The following is a 14,662-nucleotide window of genomic DNA, read 5'->3' on the forward strand; positions in this document are numbered from 1 at the left end:
TGCAAATAATCAATGGCCAGGTTATGAAACAGTGTTGTATGTTAAATGTATCATGGGCAGGTTATGAGCAGCAGCAGCTGCGGCGGTAGGTTTATAAAGGCAGTTCCTATTAGAGTTATTATTGTACAATATACCACCGAATGGAGGAAGAGAAAGCAGAGTTCACACGCCACATCCTTCCCCCCAAAAATAATTGTATACAAGGAAGCGACTAAAAGAACCTTAAAAAAGTGGATACAAATCAGACTTAAAAACAGCTACTAACATTATGAAACATTGGTGGCATCCAACATATTTTCCTAGCTTCAAACAACCCTCTGTTGTTTTGTTGTAAAGTAAAGCTGCGCTCAACTTTCCCTCATAAGGTTTCTTCCACAAATTACATTTCTGCATTCATTCCAAAACAAAGCATAAGCAGACAGATCAATCATTGTTTTGAAGTTCATTCTACTTGCAAAGCAGCCTCCCCTAGGAAGGTGTACTACGAGTGAATGACTCTATAACTCGAAACAACTGAATAACCCAATCCCAATCTCGATCCCGAGTTGGGGCTTAAATTTTTATAAATTAGAGAGAATGATGAGAGAACTAACAGCAGGCATCCACGGTGTGGCTTCCTCTTTTCTTTTTGTTTCTGTGGCGGCTTGATTACAACCTTTATTGCTGCGTCAAAAACTGCTTTCACATTCTGCAATGGCCACTCAACACTCACAATCAAACGGCTACTAAATTAAACGAATTATTTTTCTAAGGTGGTAAGTGATCAGATCTTACTAAAATAGCTCAAGATTTTGGTGCGCATGAGATAAGAAAAAATGTTAATAGTCTGAGTACCTGCTGGGTTTTTGAGCTGCATTCGATATAATACATTGCACCAATCTGCTTACGGAGTTCCTCACCCTGATTAGATCGAACCATCAACACCAAGAGTTAAAATTCATCATAATCACGAGGCAAACACAAGCAGCGTCGATTCCTACTTTCCCTTCCTAAGCATGTTACACAATGAGAAAATCACCTGCGAAGTGGTTACGGGCACCAATCCAGGATGATCAGCCAAATAGAATTTGTCCTCTCGAAGATCTAAGCAACGAAAATGACCACAAGTCAACCAAGAATTGTTGTTCTGAGAGTGAGAACCAACGCAAATGACAGAAAATACAGTAAAGGAACACAACAAATCATTTAGCTTGAAGAGAATCAGCATTCCAACAGTGAGAGGATTAGGACAAAATTTTGTGATGCAAGTGCACATAACAGCTGAAAAATAGACATTTGCATCAAATATAACAGGAAGTTCGCTTCGAGAGTTCCCTTTACCGAGTAGGGTTGCTGGAGCTTAGCAATTATTAAGGCTTTGTATGTAGAGATTGCCAAAAGAGAAGACACATTGTCCAGACATTGATCTAGGGAGTTGAGCAACCTGGTCAAGCTGACTACTTGGAATTCTTTTAGAATGGGTCTGGTCTCAAAAGGTATTAAACAATCACTTAAAACGGGCCCACATCTCAATTCTCAACAATAATTAGATGCTAAACTACTCTTTGCATTTTTGCTCACAGTGGCAAGGAAAACAGTCTCTTGGAAGAACCTGAGTAGCTCTTCTTTCCTTGTGGCCATGCTGTGCAGCACCTACTACTAGTAATATTATTTGGCCTCCTCCAAACTTCTAACTCATTTGCAAGTACATATGTGAGACCCCAAAGCATTCTTTATAAGGGCGTGGAAACCCCTCCCTAACAGATACATTTAAAAACCTTGAGGGGAAGCTCGAAAGGGAAGGCCCAAAGAGAACAATATCTTCTAGCAGTGGGATTGAGCTATTACAAATGGTATCAGTGCCAGACACTGGGCAATGTGTCAACGAGGAGGGTGAGCCCCAAAGGGAAGTGGACATGAGGCGGTGTGCCAGCAAGGACGTTGGGCCCCAAAGGGAGGTGGATTGAGGGTCCCACGTCAATTAAAGAAGGGAACGAGTGCCAGAGAGGACGCTTGGACTTGAGGGAGGTGGATTGTGAGATCCCACGTCGGTTGGGGAGGAGAACAAAACATTCTTTATAAGGGTGTGAAAACCTCTCCCTAGCAGACGCGTTTTAGAAACCTTGAAGGGAAGCTCGAAAGGGAAAGCTCAAAGAGAACAATATTTACTAGTGGTGGACTTGGGTTGTCACAACATATGCTAGTCCTCTCAACAATTTAAACATTGCAAGCACCACATCTTTACAAATCTCGTAGTATCAACCCTATCCCACGATCGGGAGAGACTTCACACATCCTAAACTAGATCCAAGCGACAATGAAGTTTTTCCTTAATTAAACAGCATCCCGCTTGAGGGCGTGAACCGGAACTCACATCCAAATCCCACAAGGGCCCGCAAGTACTCTAAACAAGAGGGTTTGTTGTCAAGGACTTTCTTGTTTGCAAGCATTCCTACTTTAGGTAGCCTCTTCTCACCTTCTACCTTATTTTCAACAAATTCAAATGAAAAGGAAAAAAGAATAAAGAGATAACGTTTTCTTTGGTTGTGTACCTCATTTAGTGGATAAAGAAAGGAAGAAAAAAGAAGAAAGTTTGAAACAAATACAACCAATAGCTACCTACAGTCAACTACAATCAGAAAAGGATGGCCTACCCAGTTTGGTGCCAACCAATACCACCGGGACTCCAGGTGCATAATGTTGAAGCTCTGGAATCCACTGATCAAGAACCAAACCATCAGAAATTCCTAGTTGCAAACATGAAGATGATAGAACATAGTAGAGAAAAAAAGCTTGTGTTAATCACCTTCTTAAGCACGTTTTCGTAACTCGCTCGACTAACTAACGAAAAGGCAAGGATGAAAACATCAGCTCCTCTGTAGCTCAATGGCCTTAACCTATTGTAATCTTCTTGACCTATATGCATTATTATAACCAAAACCAAGTTGAATATTCTAAAATTTCTATGAACAGATGCTACAACAACTTGAATGCTTGGTTTAAGGCAATGAAGGAGTTAAAGTACCGGCTGTATCCCAGAGGCCTAAATTCACAGTGGTGCCTTCAGCCACCACATTTGCACTGAAGTTATCAAACACCGTGGGAATGTAATCCTGATAAACACAACTGGTTATGCTTTCTGTTTGAAAAACACAGGCAATTATGATCATAGCAAGCAAGAACAACTGTGAATTAAACGACAATCTGAAGACAAGAACCATACATGGACAAGAAATTAAAAGAAACCCCCAAGAAAAAACCCAAAATCATGAGAAATACAGAACAAAAACACAAGAATAAGCAGCAGAGAAGATGGGGAGAAACTTAGAAAACGTTAAGATTAAGGCAGACCCAGATGAATCTTTTGATGAAAAGAAGAACATACAGTGGGGAATTTGTTACTAGTATAGCATATAAGCATGCAGGTCTTCCCCACCGCCCCATCTCCGACCGTAACGCACTTGATGAACCTTGAAGCAGTGGAAGCCATTGTAAAAACCAAAACCCAGATGGCGAAGAAGAACCTCTCAGACTCTAAAACCGTTCTGAAATGGAAATTGGTACACAAAAAACAAACAAAAAGGGGCGTTTACAGAGTCGTCTATTAGAGAGAAAAGAGAGAGAAAATAGAAAGAGGGTTGCGAGGGAAAGAGTGGTAAATCACATGATTCTCACTAATTTCACTCATTCCTGCCCGCTCTCCTTTTTTTTCTTTTTTCTTTTTTCTTTTTTTGGGGTTGGATTTGATTGGAGTTTATATCGTAATTCACNTGAGAAATACAGAACAAAAACACAAGAATAAGCAGCAGAGAAGATGGGGAGAAACTTAGAAAACGTTAAGATTAAGGCAGACCCAGATGAATCTTTTGATGAAAAGAAGAACATACAGTGGGGAATTTGTTACTAGTATAGCATATAAGCATGCAGGTCTTCCCCACCGCCCCATCTCCGACCGTAACGCACTTGATGAACCTTGAAGCAGTGGAAGCCATTGTAAAAACCAAAACCCAGATGGCGAAGAAGAACCTCTCAGACTCTAAAACCGTTCTGAAATGGAAATTGGTACACAAAAAACAAACAAAAAGGGGCGTTTACAGAGTCGTCTATTAGAGAGAAAAGAGAGAGAAAATAGAAAGAGGGTTGCGAGGGAAAGAGTGGTAAATCACATGATTCTCACTAATTTCACTCATTCCTGCCCGCTCTCCTTTTTTTTCTTTTTTCTTTTTTCTTTTTTTGGGGTTGGATTTGATTGGAGTTTATATCGTAATTCACATCAGATCGTATCAGTTTTCATTATTGAATGCCTTTTTTGTTTCAGAAAAAAGAAAGAAAAAAAAAAAAATCATCTTTTGGGTATATTGCTATGAATCATTTCAATCAACAAGCAATACCCTTTTGGTGTTTATTACCCAATCAAAATTCTCCGGTAACAAATCAACGAACAAACGAACAAAATCAAAGAAACCCCATTATAGAGATAGATCTTGAACTGTCAGATTTGTTTTTATTTTATGTAAAATCTTTGTTGTTCGATCTTAATGATGAGCTAGTGTGCAATGTTTTGTAAATCGTAAAATACATTAATATTCAAAAATGGCTAGAAAAGAAAAGAGATAAAGAACTGGATTAGTGGAAAAGTCAAGGACCACCCCCATAAATTTTCAAANTATTAAATATGTAGGAGGTGGTCGAATCTCGTCTTATATCTTTTTGTATTTAGCTTATGTATTTATTTTTATTTATTAATTCATTTTTTTTCTTCATTCCCTTAATTTGAGATCCGAAGTTATTTGGAAAGAGGAACAAATTATTACTTATAAGATGTGGAAACCTCTCTCTAATAGACGTATTTTAAAACCTTTATCGTAAGCTTAGAAGGAAAAGTTTAAAAATGACAATATCTAACCGCAATGAGTTTAGATTGTTCCAAATGATAGTAGAGCAAGACATTGAGATCCTAAAAAGTGGATTATGCGATCCCACATCGGCTGAAGAGAGGCTCGAAACATTGATATCCCACATTGGGCCCACAAGGCACGTAGGATGTAAGCTATTTTGTATTATATACTATAATTTAGGAAAAAGAAAATAATAATAAAAATGAAAGTAATAAATAAGGAGGTAAGCTATTTTGTATTTATGAGTAATAAAAATTTGAAGGCTAAAAAGGGAAGTCTACAAAAATATATATATACTTGGAATTATTGGGTTGAAGAAATTAATTAAAGATGAAGCAAACATAATAATTAAGGGCAGGGGCAACTAAAATGAAAATAAAAATACAAAATTAATTAATTAATTAATTAAATTAGAAAAAGAATAAATGTAAAACCCTAAGCTTAAGGATTAATCATACAAATGTGGGGCTTTGGATGAGTTGTGATGCCTAAGTTTCACATTTTTATTTTCATATAATCATTATGAGTACACAACACTAAACCCTTTTTCCCTTCCCAAAAAAACTCCAATTTTTTTTTTTTATTAATAATAATAATAATAATAATGTTTTTTTTTTTTCGAGTTGTAATAAAATAATTGATAAAAATGGTAGACTAAACTATTTCAAACTCGAGCATGACTCTATATAATTTATCTTTAATATATAAATAGAAATATATATGTATATATTTATATAATGGTAATTTAGGTTAGGTAAAATGGTAATAATTACAATGAATCAAAATATAAATTACATAGCTTTGCGGTTACTACACAAAATAAAAATACACTGATTATGGTTGTAAAAGGAAATTATTAGTAATGAATTAACAAATAATTATTAAAATTCCTTCATACTTTGGGCTCAAATAATTATTTCTGAATTTTTGGCCCAATTCAAAACCCTAAATTGGATCAGCCCCAATTTACTTTATATATATATATATATATATATTCATATTCACATTTGTTTTCTTTCTAAAATTTTATTTTCTCTCAATATCTAACTTGCCCATTTCCGTGGAAGGACTCAGATCCACCGCTCGCAGATATTGTCTTTTTGGCCTTTCCCTTTTGAGCTTCCCCTCAAGACTTTAAAACGTGTCAGATATTGTCTTTTTGGCCTTTCCCTTTTAAGCTTCCCCTCAAGACTTTAAAACGTGTCCACCACTCGCAGATATTGTCTTTTTTGGCCTTTCCCTTTTGGGCTTCCCCTCAAGACTTTAAAACGTGTCTCGTAGAGAAGGTTTCCACACCGGATTTGCTAGTAGATATTGTCCTATTTGGGCTTTTCCTTTCGGGCTTCCCCTCAAGGCTTTAAAACGTGTCTAGTAGGGAAGGTTTCCACACCCTTATAAATGGTGGTTTGTTCTTCTCCCTAACCAATGTGAGACATCACAATGCCTAAAGAGGACAATATATTGCTAGCAGTGGATCTGGGTCGTTATAAATGGTATCAGAGCCAGACACCGAACGATGTGCCAGTAAGGACGCTAGGTCCCAAAGGGGGTGGATTTAGGGGCGGTCCCACATCAATTGGAGGAAGAAAAGAGTGTCAGCGAGAACACTGGGTCCAGAAGGGGGTGGATTGTGATAGAACAAACCACCATTTACAAGGGTGTGAAAACCTTCCCCTACCAGACGCATTTTAAAGCCTTGAGAGGAAACTCGAAAAGGAAAGTCGAAATAGGACAATATCTACTATCGGTGGATCTCGGTCGTTACACTCCCTCACCTCGAGAATGAGATTGGTCGATGACCTTGTCCTACTTGTTTTCTACGAGAGGAGGCTGAAACGAGATGAACAGGAGCATAAGAGAGTTTGGACACAAGAAACGATTTGTTTTGACACAAGACAAGCGTCAAACAATGTAGGTTTATTATGTTGGAAAAATTTAACAAAATGTTTATATTGAATACCATTTTTTTAAGATAAAATATAAATTTAAAGAAAAAATTTAGAATTTTGTATGTATTAACANTAAAAATACACTGATTATGGTTGTAAAAGGAAATTATTAGTAATGAATTAACAAATAATTATTAAAATTCCTTCATACTTTGGGCTCAAATAATTATTTCTGAATTTTTGGCCCAATTCAAAACCCTAAATTGGATCAGCCCCAATTTACTTTATATATATATATATATATATATTCATATTCACATTTGTTTTCTTTCTAAAATTTTATTTTCTCTCAATATCTAACTTGCCCATTTCCGTGGAAGGACTCAGATCCACCGCTCGCAGATATTGTCTTTTTGGCCTTTCCCTTTTGAGCTTCCCCTCAAGACTTTAAAACGTGTCAGATATTGTCTTTTTGGCCTTTCCCTTTTAAGCTTCCCCTCAAGACTTTAAAACGTGTCCACCACTCGCAGATATTGTCTTTTTTGGCCTTTCCCTTTTGGGCTTCCCCTCAAGACTTTAAAACGTGTCTCGTAGAGAAGGTTTCCACACCGGATTTGCTAGTAGATATTGTCCTATTTGGGCTTTTCCTTTCGGGCTTCCCCTCAAGGCTTTAAAACGTGTCTAGTAGGGAAGGTTTCCACACCCTTATAAATGGTGGTTTGTTCTTCTCCCTAACCAATGTGAGACATCACAATGCCTAAAGAGGACAATATATTGCTAGCAGTGGATCTGGGTCGTTATAAATGGTATCAGAGCCAGACACCGAACGATGTGCCAGTAAGGACGCTAGGTCCCAAAGGGGGTGGATTTAGGGGCGGTCCCACATCAATTGGAGGNTTTTTTTTTTTTTTTTTTTTTTTTTTTTTTTTTTTAATTTTTTTTTCAACAATTAGTTTTACATGGATGGATGAATGAATGGATCATCTGCAGCATCTCGCGCGTTATTGAATGGCTCAATTTCCGAACCCACACAACGTTGCCATAATGGGTAGCTTTCTTGGCCAAGCGGCTAAAACAAAACCTAATTTCCACGTTAATGGCGGTCATGGTTGACAGTGAAGCTTTCGACGCCCATGCCAAATCCCACTTTCAAACTCGAGAAAACCAACGCGGGCTGAAATGGCAATCAGGAAACACTCAAAAATTGTAACCATAACCCCCACAGAACCTTCACTCTGCCACGTACCCGATTCCTTTTTCCATCATTTACATCTCAATTCTTCCTCCACTTTCAATCCCCCAATCCAATTTCATATATATTCTCTCCCTCCCCCTCCCTTTCTTCCCTTCCCAATTTTGCGTTCGCTTCCAACGATTCTCCATTACCCACTGCCTAATTTCTCTGCTTCTTCTGAGGTACTCATCTGTGTAATTTATGTTTATCTAAACTTTTGAGAATTTTACCCACAGATCTTCATGTATTCTTCTGTCTGTGTTCGTCGACTTATAAATGAGAGAGAAATGGATCATGCAAACTGGTTTTGTTAGTGGACGATCACATTCAAACCCACCAGACATTGTCTAGTCTGATCAAATTTTGATCACCCACCAGGCCTTGTTCCTGATCCAGGAATTCCTCGTTCTTCATCATTATTAGTTGTTTGGCTAGTATCACTTGTTTTATTTAGTGGTGAGTGGTTATGAATAAGAACAATGTGGTAATTGTTGAACCAGTTGGTACCTATTCTTCCCGTTTTCTGTTGTTTGATGTTTGGCACATGAACTTTAGGTGCTGGCTTGTTTTGAATTAGAAATGCAACATTTCAATGATATCAGATGCTTTTGTGGCATTTGTTGAAACTGGTAACTTTTGTGTTGATTCATTCACTGCTCATGGTTAGGCTTCGGCCTTGCATAGTGTATTAGCTAGTGTCTTCAATATTATGAGGTTTATTCTTAATCATTCTCATTCCCATGTATTTTTCACTTCATTTCTTTACATCTAAAAGGTGAACTCCGTTAGTAACTTCTAAAGTTCAAGAATCTGTGTCTTTTGCAGATTTTGGAAGTACCGCGCTTTCGAGATGTCTTCTCCAAGCAAAAGGAGAGAAATGGATGTCATGAAATTGTAAGAGGCCTTTGTTATTTATCGTGATTTCGTGTTCTTGTTTGAGTCATTGGTTATTGTGGTTCTTCTACGTCGTCTTTATGGACGCCTGTTTATGAGCCTTCCAACAACCAAGAAGATGCTATTTTGAAAACGAAAATGATCTACTAGTACTGCAATAAGTTAGAGGAAAGTAACCTGTTGATTTTCTTTATAGTAATATTTCTAAGCATGTTTGGTCATTACTTAAGTGTGTTATTTATCATTAAAAGCTAGGTGAGTTCAATGGTGTGTGTTTATTGCTCTTAAATGTAGTGATGAATGTAGTGAGCTGTGGCTGAGATTTGATCAAATAAATATGGTTGCAGCAAAAGTAACCTTATCCTGTCATTATTATGTGCTAGAAAACATGTTAGGCATGCTGGCCTAGAACTGGCCCTGCATTGGGGTGGTCGGGTTTGAGTTTGAATATCGTTCACTGTTAAGCCTACTGAATGGCTAATGCTATGAATTGGGGAGGAGAACGAAACATTCTTTGTGAAGGTGTGGAAACCTCTCCCAACCTCTCCCTAAACTTTGAGGGGAAGCCCAAAGAAGACAATATTTGCTAGCGGTGGGCTTGGGCCGTATAGCTATAGTATAGAAGCCACACTTGTACACATGCTATCTCTTACTCGAAAATGTGGAACTGAGGTTCTAGGTTCCTAATATCGTATGATGGCGGCCTTAAATTTCTGTAGGTTGATCTTGTGGTTTATGTTGTCCAGGATGATGAGTGACTACAACGTGGAGATGATAAACGATGGACTAAACGAATTCAACGTGGAGTTCCACGGTCCCAAAGAAAGTATTGCTCGTCTTTCGCCTCTGTCAAATATGCATTTCGTAGTCGTCGATGGAATAGCAATTATTTGTTTGTGGGTGTGTATGAGCCTTATTGGATTGCAATTGAACAATTTAGCAAACATGCCGGCAGTCTAAAGCCAATTCTTTTATCTTATTTGGAAGTCTACTGAAAATTTATCCTTGAAGTGAGGTGTTTCTACTGCTTTCCTGTGTAATTTATGGACACTTAAAATGCATCTAGTTTAGGTGCATGTTTTCATACTCGATGAACGATTTTTTACCACATTTGGATCTAGAGCGTTTTCTAAAGTTTCGTTGTCCCTGCAGGCTTATATGAAACTGGTGTTTGGAAAATCCGTGTTGAGCTTCCCGACGCGTATCCATATAAGTCTCCTTCAATTGGCTTTGTGAACAAGATATTCCACCCAAATGTTGATGAACTGTAAGTATCTTTTCTCTTTTAAACCATCAAATGAAATCGGTTCGATGCTTCACGAATTCGTAGCAAAGTATTTTACGTACGAGTTTTACCTGCAGATCTGGTTCTGTGTGCTTGGATGTGATTAATCAGTCTTGGAGTCCGATGTTCGGTAATTATCTACCATCCTCACTAAACCTCTATTAACACCTTACTAGACTCGAGTGTTTTCTGTTTATGTGTTCTGTGATAAGATGATATTAAACCATAGTTGTAACTACCCAATCCCATCGCTAATAGATATTGTCCTCTTTGAGCTTTTCCTTTTAGGCTTCCCTTCAAGGTTTTTAAAACGCATCTGCTAGAGAGAGATTTCCACACCCAATCCACTCCTTCGGGCCAGCGTCCTTGCTGGCACACATTCCCTTTTCCAATCGATGTGAGACCCCTCAATCCACCTTCCTTCGGGACCCAGCGTCCTTGCTGGCACACCGTCTCGTGTCCACCCCCCTTCGGGGCTCAAGCTCCTCACTGGCACATTGCCCGATGTTTGACTCTAATACCATTTGTAACAGCCCAAGTCCACTGCTAGCATATATTGTCCTCTTTGGGCTTTCCTTTTCGGGTTTCCCTAAAAGGTTTTTACAATACGTCTGTTGGGGGAAGGTTTCCACACCCTTATAAAGAAAGCTTCATTCTCCTTCCCAACCGATGTGATTTTGATGTGTTTGGAAATATAATTTAAAGTTCATGATCCATGGTACCATATGAACTGTATTGTGACTCCCAAAATATAGGACTAAACTTGGCCCTCATTTTACATGTATTTGGGTTTGCATATGTTTGTGTCGATTCTTACCACTTTCTTTTGGCCTCTGCAGATCTTTTAAACGTTTTCGAGGTTTTTCTTCCCCAGCTTCTTCTTTATCCCAATCCTTCAGACCCCCTTAACGGCGATGCAGCATCGCTTATGATGAAGGACCGGAAGCAGTACGATGAAAAAGTTAAAGGTATATATTTTTCGCAGTCGAGTCTATAGTCGACTTTGACACCATTTCTATGATAACTCAATATCTACTTCCATGTGGATACAGAGTACTGCGAAAAGTATGCAAAGGAGAACACAGCAGAAGATGACAGTGAAGAAGAGGATGAAATGAGCGATAACGAAAGCAGTTCGAGTGACGGGGATGTTACTCGACATGCCGATCCATGATTGAAAGCTAAGTCATTATATCGATCGTTTCTCCATTTAGCAACAACAACTAAATTTATATGTTTGGCTTTCCATAGGTGTACTGGCTGTACGATTATATCGAAAATGCCCAACAGAGTTTTAGATGTCTCTTAGATTTTCATGGCAATGCTGTGTTAAGTGACTTCAAATGTAAAAACGGTCCAGTAGGGGACACAAAGCAAGTTGACAATATTTTATCAGTTAATGAAATAGTCTATACAAATGTGAAACTTTGGTTTGCTTAGCCCATCGTGAAGAAAGGAACATTGTTATGTTGTCTCGGAAAATTCGTTTCTAATGAGTATCATTCCTCTCTTTCAGACCTCTCAACTAGTCGATATAACTTTTTAAAAGTTACTCTTTTAGTTTTCAAAATTTGATTTAACTTTTGAAAATATACCAAAATAATAATAATAATAAATAAATAAATAGATAAATAGAGTAGATAACAAAACAATAAAACTTAAAAGGTGGTATTGAGATAAGTTGAATCGATATCATTTTTGTTTTTATCTGTGATTTTTTGCTCCACCAAAGTTTTTGTCATGTGGTTTTTAGCCACACTTGATTGATTGAGACGAGAGGAATCACTTTTCTTTTTCTTTTTTTTTTTCTCGGAGTAATTTTTTGTTGGGATTGATACAGAAACATTATTTTAAAATAAACTAAACAATAGTATCCTAATATATAAAATAACTATAGGTTTTGTTTTGAAAATGAGTATTTATATGAAAATTATGTATTTTTGCAAATTGAAGTTTGAATGAGAGAGATGAAAATTCGTAAAAAGGAATGAAGGTGTTTCAAGTACACAAATTTTTGGCTCTCCCGACCATTGACTGTCGCTCTTTTTAATGGGGTCTGGGGTCCTGGGATGGCGTCAAAGCTTGGGTTATGCCCGAGTGGAGGGTGGGATTCTGGCTGTGGCACAAAGACAAGTGCTACAAGCTTGAAGGATTCTGGAAATTGCTGTGTATTGTTTGGGAGGTGAGAAATTGAATCCACTTCTTCTAAAGCAAATGGTCTACAATGGCTACGGTGATTATTTGAAGGATTTTGAATGAAAGCTACTCATGCCTTGTGCATCTTTGTATTGCACTGAAAATTTCTCATGATGAATCAGTTTCCTCTTGCAGCTCAAACAAGTGCCAAGAACATACAAAAGGATTTCTGGATCAAAGATGAATTCTAGATTCAGCTGCAATCTAGAGTTCATCAATAATCTTTTGCGGAAACTCGAAAAAAGTCTCTGAAGAACATTTGCAGGCCCCCAGAGATTTTTTTTGAGTTTCCCTTTATACAGAAAGATCATTGTTTCAGAGGACAGTGAGGAATTCGGCTCTACCTCAGATATTTGTTCAGCTTAAACGAAATGAACTTCAAGAAACATCAAGCAGAAAGAACAGGTAGCTGTTTGAAAGCCAAACTAGTGCAGTATATCAAGGAAATCCAACACAATCCTAATCTTCTATCTTTCTGTGAAGATTCTTTAAAATATCTTGAACCAAACAACATTATTAATGGGTTCTCTTGTTCCCCATTCCCTTCCAATGGAAAAGACTGAAAGGACATGCCACCTAAATTCAAAGCTACTTTCTTTCTATATTGTCTCTCCCACAAAAACCCAATCTCATTGCAGAACAGTGAAAAAAAAGAAACGAGTATCATAACCCACTTTCCAATTCATACAAGGACAATCCCAATCCATATGCATATATTCTAAGGCCTTTTATTACCCCCACTTCAAACATACAAGCACCTAATCAATATTATTATATCCTATCAAGGTATCGTTTAATATAAAAGAATAATTATAATAAACAATTCCTCTAATTGTATTGTTCGGTGATCCTGATGCGCCACCAATCCAATTAGGAAGAAGGAAAAAGGAAAATCCCCAAAATTTGCTTAAACATGTGTATTTACTTTTCAGACTATGAAGAAAAATCTAATGGAGGTGGCGCCGCCGGTGATGTCACACGGTCAACCTTCCAGCTCAATGTGTGGACAATAACAACAATAAACAGGGCGCATTTTAGTAGATATAGCACACCTTTACTCGACGGTAGGAGCATCCTTCCCCAAAACAGTGGTTCCTGCAGTCTTCAACGACCCCGGAATCGAAGCGTAGCGAGCAGAGAAGTTTCGAAATCCACTGAAATCATCGATATCGTCGTCCAATTCCCCTATCTGCCCCGAGCCTTCGTCGAAATTCATAGCGTAACTCAACGGATCGTATTGAAATTTTCCAGGCCTAGCAGCAGCAGTAGCACCACTTCTATTCCGATTAAATCGGCGAATGAAAGTCTTCCATCTCGGTCCAGCGACGATCTCCGACCACTCTCGGAGCTTCAAAAGAACCCTAACGCCTCGCGCCCACCAGCGCCCCTCGTTGTGAACCTCCGACGCCCTAATCCGCTCCCACCATGACGGCCCGCCGGCGGCTGTTCGGCGAGATCCGAAGCACGATAGCCGGGAACAACCGCAGCTGGTGGTGGGCAACAGAGAATTGGATTTATCCGCTTCACAAGAAGGAGGCTCTTCTGCATGTGCATACGCCATTACCGCATTTGACAATGCGTTTTATGAGCAGTTTTATACAGCGCAATCAAAATGAAACGGAAACCAGCTGTGACCTGTGTGACCGGCTACTTCCGGTCTCCAAGACGAATTTAAAGCGATAATCAATCCAAATTCACTGGGAGTTACCGGTCATTCGAGTATATCCACGGACGTTTGAGCTGTTGTTTGGAGGGAAGCGGGAATTATAATCTGGTGTTTCGGAAGTAGACTAAAAGTGGGACCCATTTTCGATGTATCCAATCACTGAATTGAAGTGGATCCCAATTTTATTAATCAACGCTGGTTGATTAGCTAAATTATAAAATAAATTATTAATTTTACTCTTTTTATATGGTATATTTCTTTTAAACATTTTATATAATTAAAATCATCCTCTTCATCGTGAAACCCTCGAATATTCTCCCCTTAGTCAAGACTCGACTCCTTTTTCTAGAGTCCTTGAACAAAATACACCCTTTATTCGACACTTGAGAGGATTCAATTAGCATGGCCAAGTTAAAGGCATGACTCTGATACCATGTTAGAAATCACGACGTCCACAATGATATAATATCGTTCACTTTGAGCATGAGCTCTCGTGACTTTACTTTTGGTTTCCCCAAACGGCCTCTTACTAGTGGAGATGTATTACTTACTTATAAACCCATAATCATCTCTTTACTTAGCCGACGTGAAACTCCCTCCCAACCATCCTCAACACTAGTC

At 38.3% G+C, this 14,662-nt stretch overlaps 3 protein-coding genes across 4 annotated transcripts; 1 reads left to right on the top strand and 2 right to left on the bottom strand.

Annotated features, from left to right (window-relative positions):
- Window positions 1-86: 86 nt before the first annotated feature.
- LOC111793161 (rac-like GTP-binding protein ARAC8) lies at window positions 87-4,203 on the bottom strand. 2 transcript variants are annotated; one of them, XM_023674920.1, is made up of 8 exons: window positions 3,867-4,203; window positions 3,005-3,092; window positions 2,786-2,895; window positions 2,634-2,697; window positions 1,019-1,083; window positions 835-900; window positions 594-688; window positions 87-387 (listed from the first exon to the last, which is right to left on the bottom strand). In XM_023674920.1, exons 1-8 carry the CDS (start codon window positions 3,969-3,971, stop codon window positions 348-350), a joined length of 633 nt encoding a protein of 210 aa, XP_023530688.1. In that variant the 5' UTR covers window positions 3,972-4,203; the 3' UTR covers window positions 87-347. The 2 variants fall into 2 exon arrangements, with proteins under 2 accessions (XP_023530688.1, XP_023530687.1); XM_023674919.1 differs by lacking the exon at window positions 3,867-4,203 and adding an exon at window positions 3,365-3,695.
- Window positions 4,204-7,786: 3,583 nt separating this feature from the next.
- LOC111793162 (ubiquitin-conjugating enzyme E2 5-like) lies at window positions 7,787-11,646 on the top strand. Its single transcript, XM_023674921.1, has 7 exons — window positions 7,787-8,182; window positions 8,826-8,894; window positions 9,641-9,720; window positions 10,047-10,161; window positions 10,257-10,309; window positions 11,019-11,147; window positions 11,232-11,646. The coding sequence occupies exons 2-7, from the start codon at window positions 8,851-8,853 to the stop codon at window positions 11,351-11,353; spliced, it is 543 nt and encodes a 180-aa protein (XP_023530689.1). The 5' UTR covers window positions 7,787-8,182; window positions 8,826-8,850; the 3' UTR covers window positions 11,354-11,646.
- Window positions 11,647-13,429: 1,783 nt separating this feature from the next.
- Window positions 13,430-13,936, bottom strand: LOC111793374. Its single transcript, XM_023675217.1, has one exon. The coding sequence runs from the start codon at window positions 13,934-13,936 to the stop codon at window positions 13,430-13,432; it is 507 nt and encodes a 168-aa protein (XP_023530985.1).
- Window positions 13,937-14,662: the final 726 nt, after the last annotated feature.

This window comes from Cucurbita pepo, chromosome LG04 (assembly GCF_002806865.2).
Source record: "Cucurbita pepo subsp. pepo cultivar mu-cu-16 chromosome LG04, ASM280686v2, whole genome shotgun sequence".
NCBI lineage: Eukaryota > Viridiplantae > Streptophyta > Magnoliopsida > Cucurbitales > Cucurbitaceae > Cucurbita > Cucurbita pepo.

Excerpts from the sequence above, each read along its gene's own strand:
- LOC111793161 (XM_023674920.1), bottom strand. The coding sequence starts at position 3,971 with ATGGCTTCCACTGCTTCAAGGTTCATCAAGTGCGTTACGGTCGGAGAT. Across the intron at positions 3,093-3,866 it reads CTAGTAACAAATTCCCCACT|GATTACATTCCCACGGTGTT; the intron begins GTATGTTCTTCT and ends TGTGTTTATCAG. Across the intron at positions 2,896-3,004 it reads AGGCCTCTGGGATACAGCCG|GTCAAGAAGATTACAATAGG; the intron begins GTACTTTAACTC and ends TAATGCATATAG.
- LOC111793162 (XM_023674921.1), top strand. The coding sequence starts at position 8,851 with ATGTCTTCTCCAAGCAAAAGGAGAGAAATGGATGTCATGAAATT. Across the intron at positions 9,721-10,046 it reads GTTCCACGGTCCCAAAGAAA|GCTTATATGAAACTGGTGTT; the intron begins GTATTGCTCGTC and ends TTGTCCCTGCAG. Across the intron at positions 10,162-10,256 it reads CACCCAAATGTTGATGAACT|ATCTGGTTCTGTGTGCTTGG; the intron begins GTAAGTATCTTT and ends TTTTACCTGCAG.
- LOC111793374 (XM_023675217.1), bottom strand. The coding sequence starts at position 13,936 with ATGGCGTATGCACATGCAGAAGAGCCTCCTTCTTGTGAAGCGGATAAA.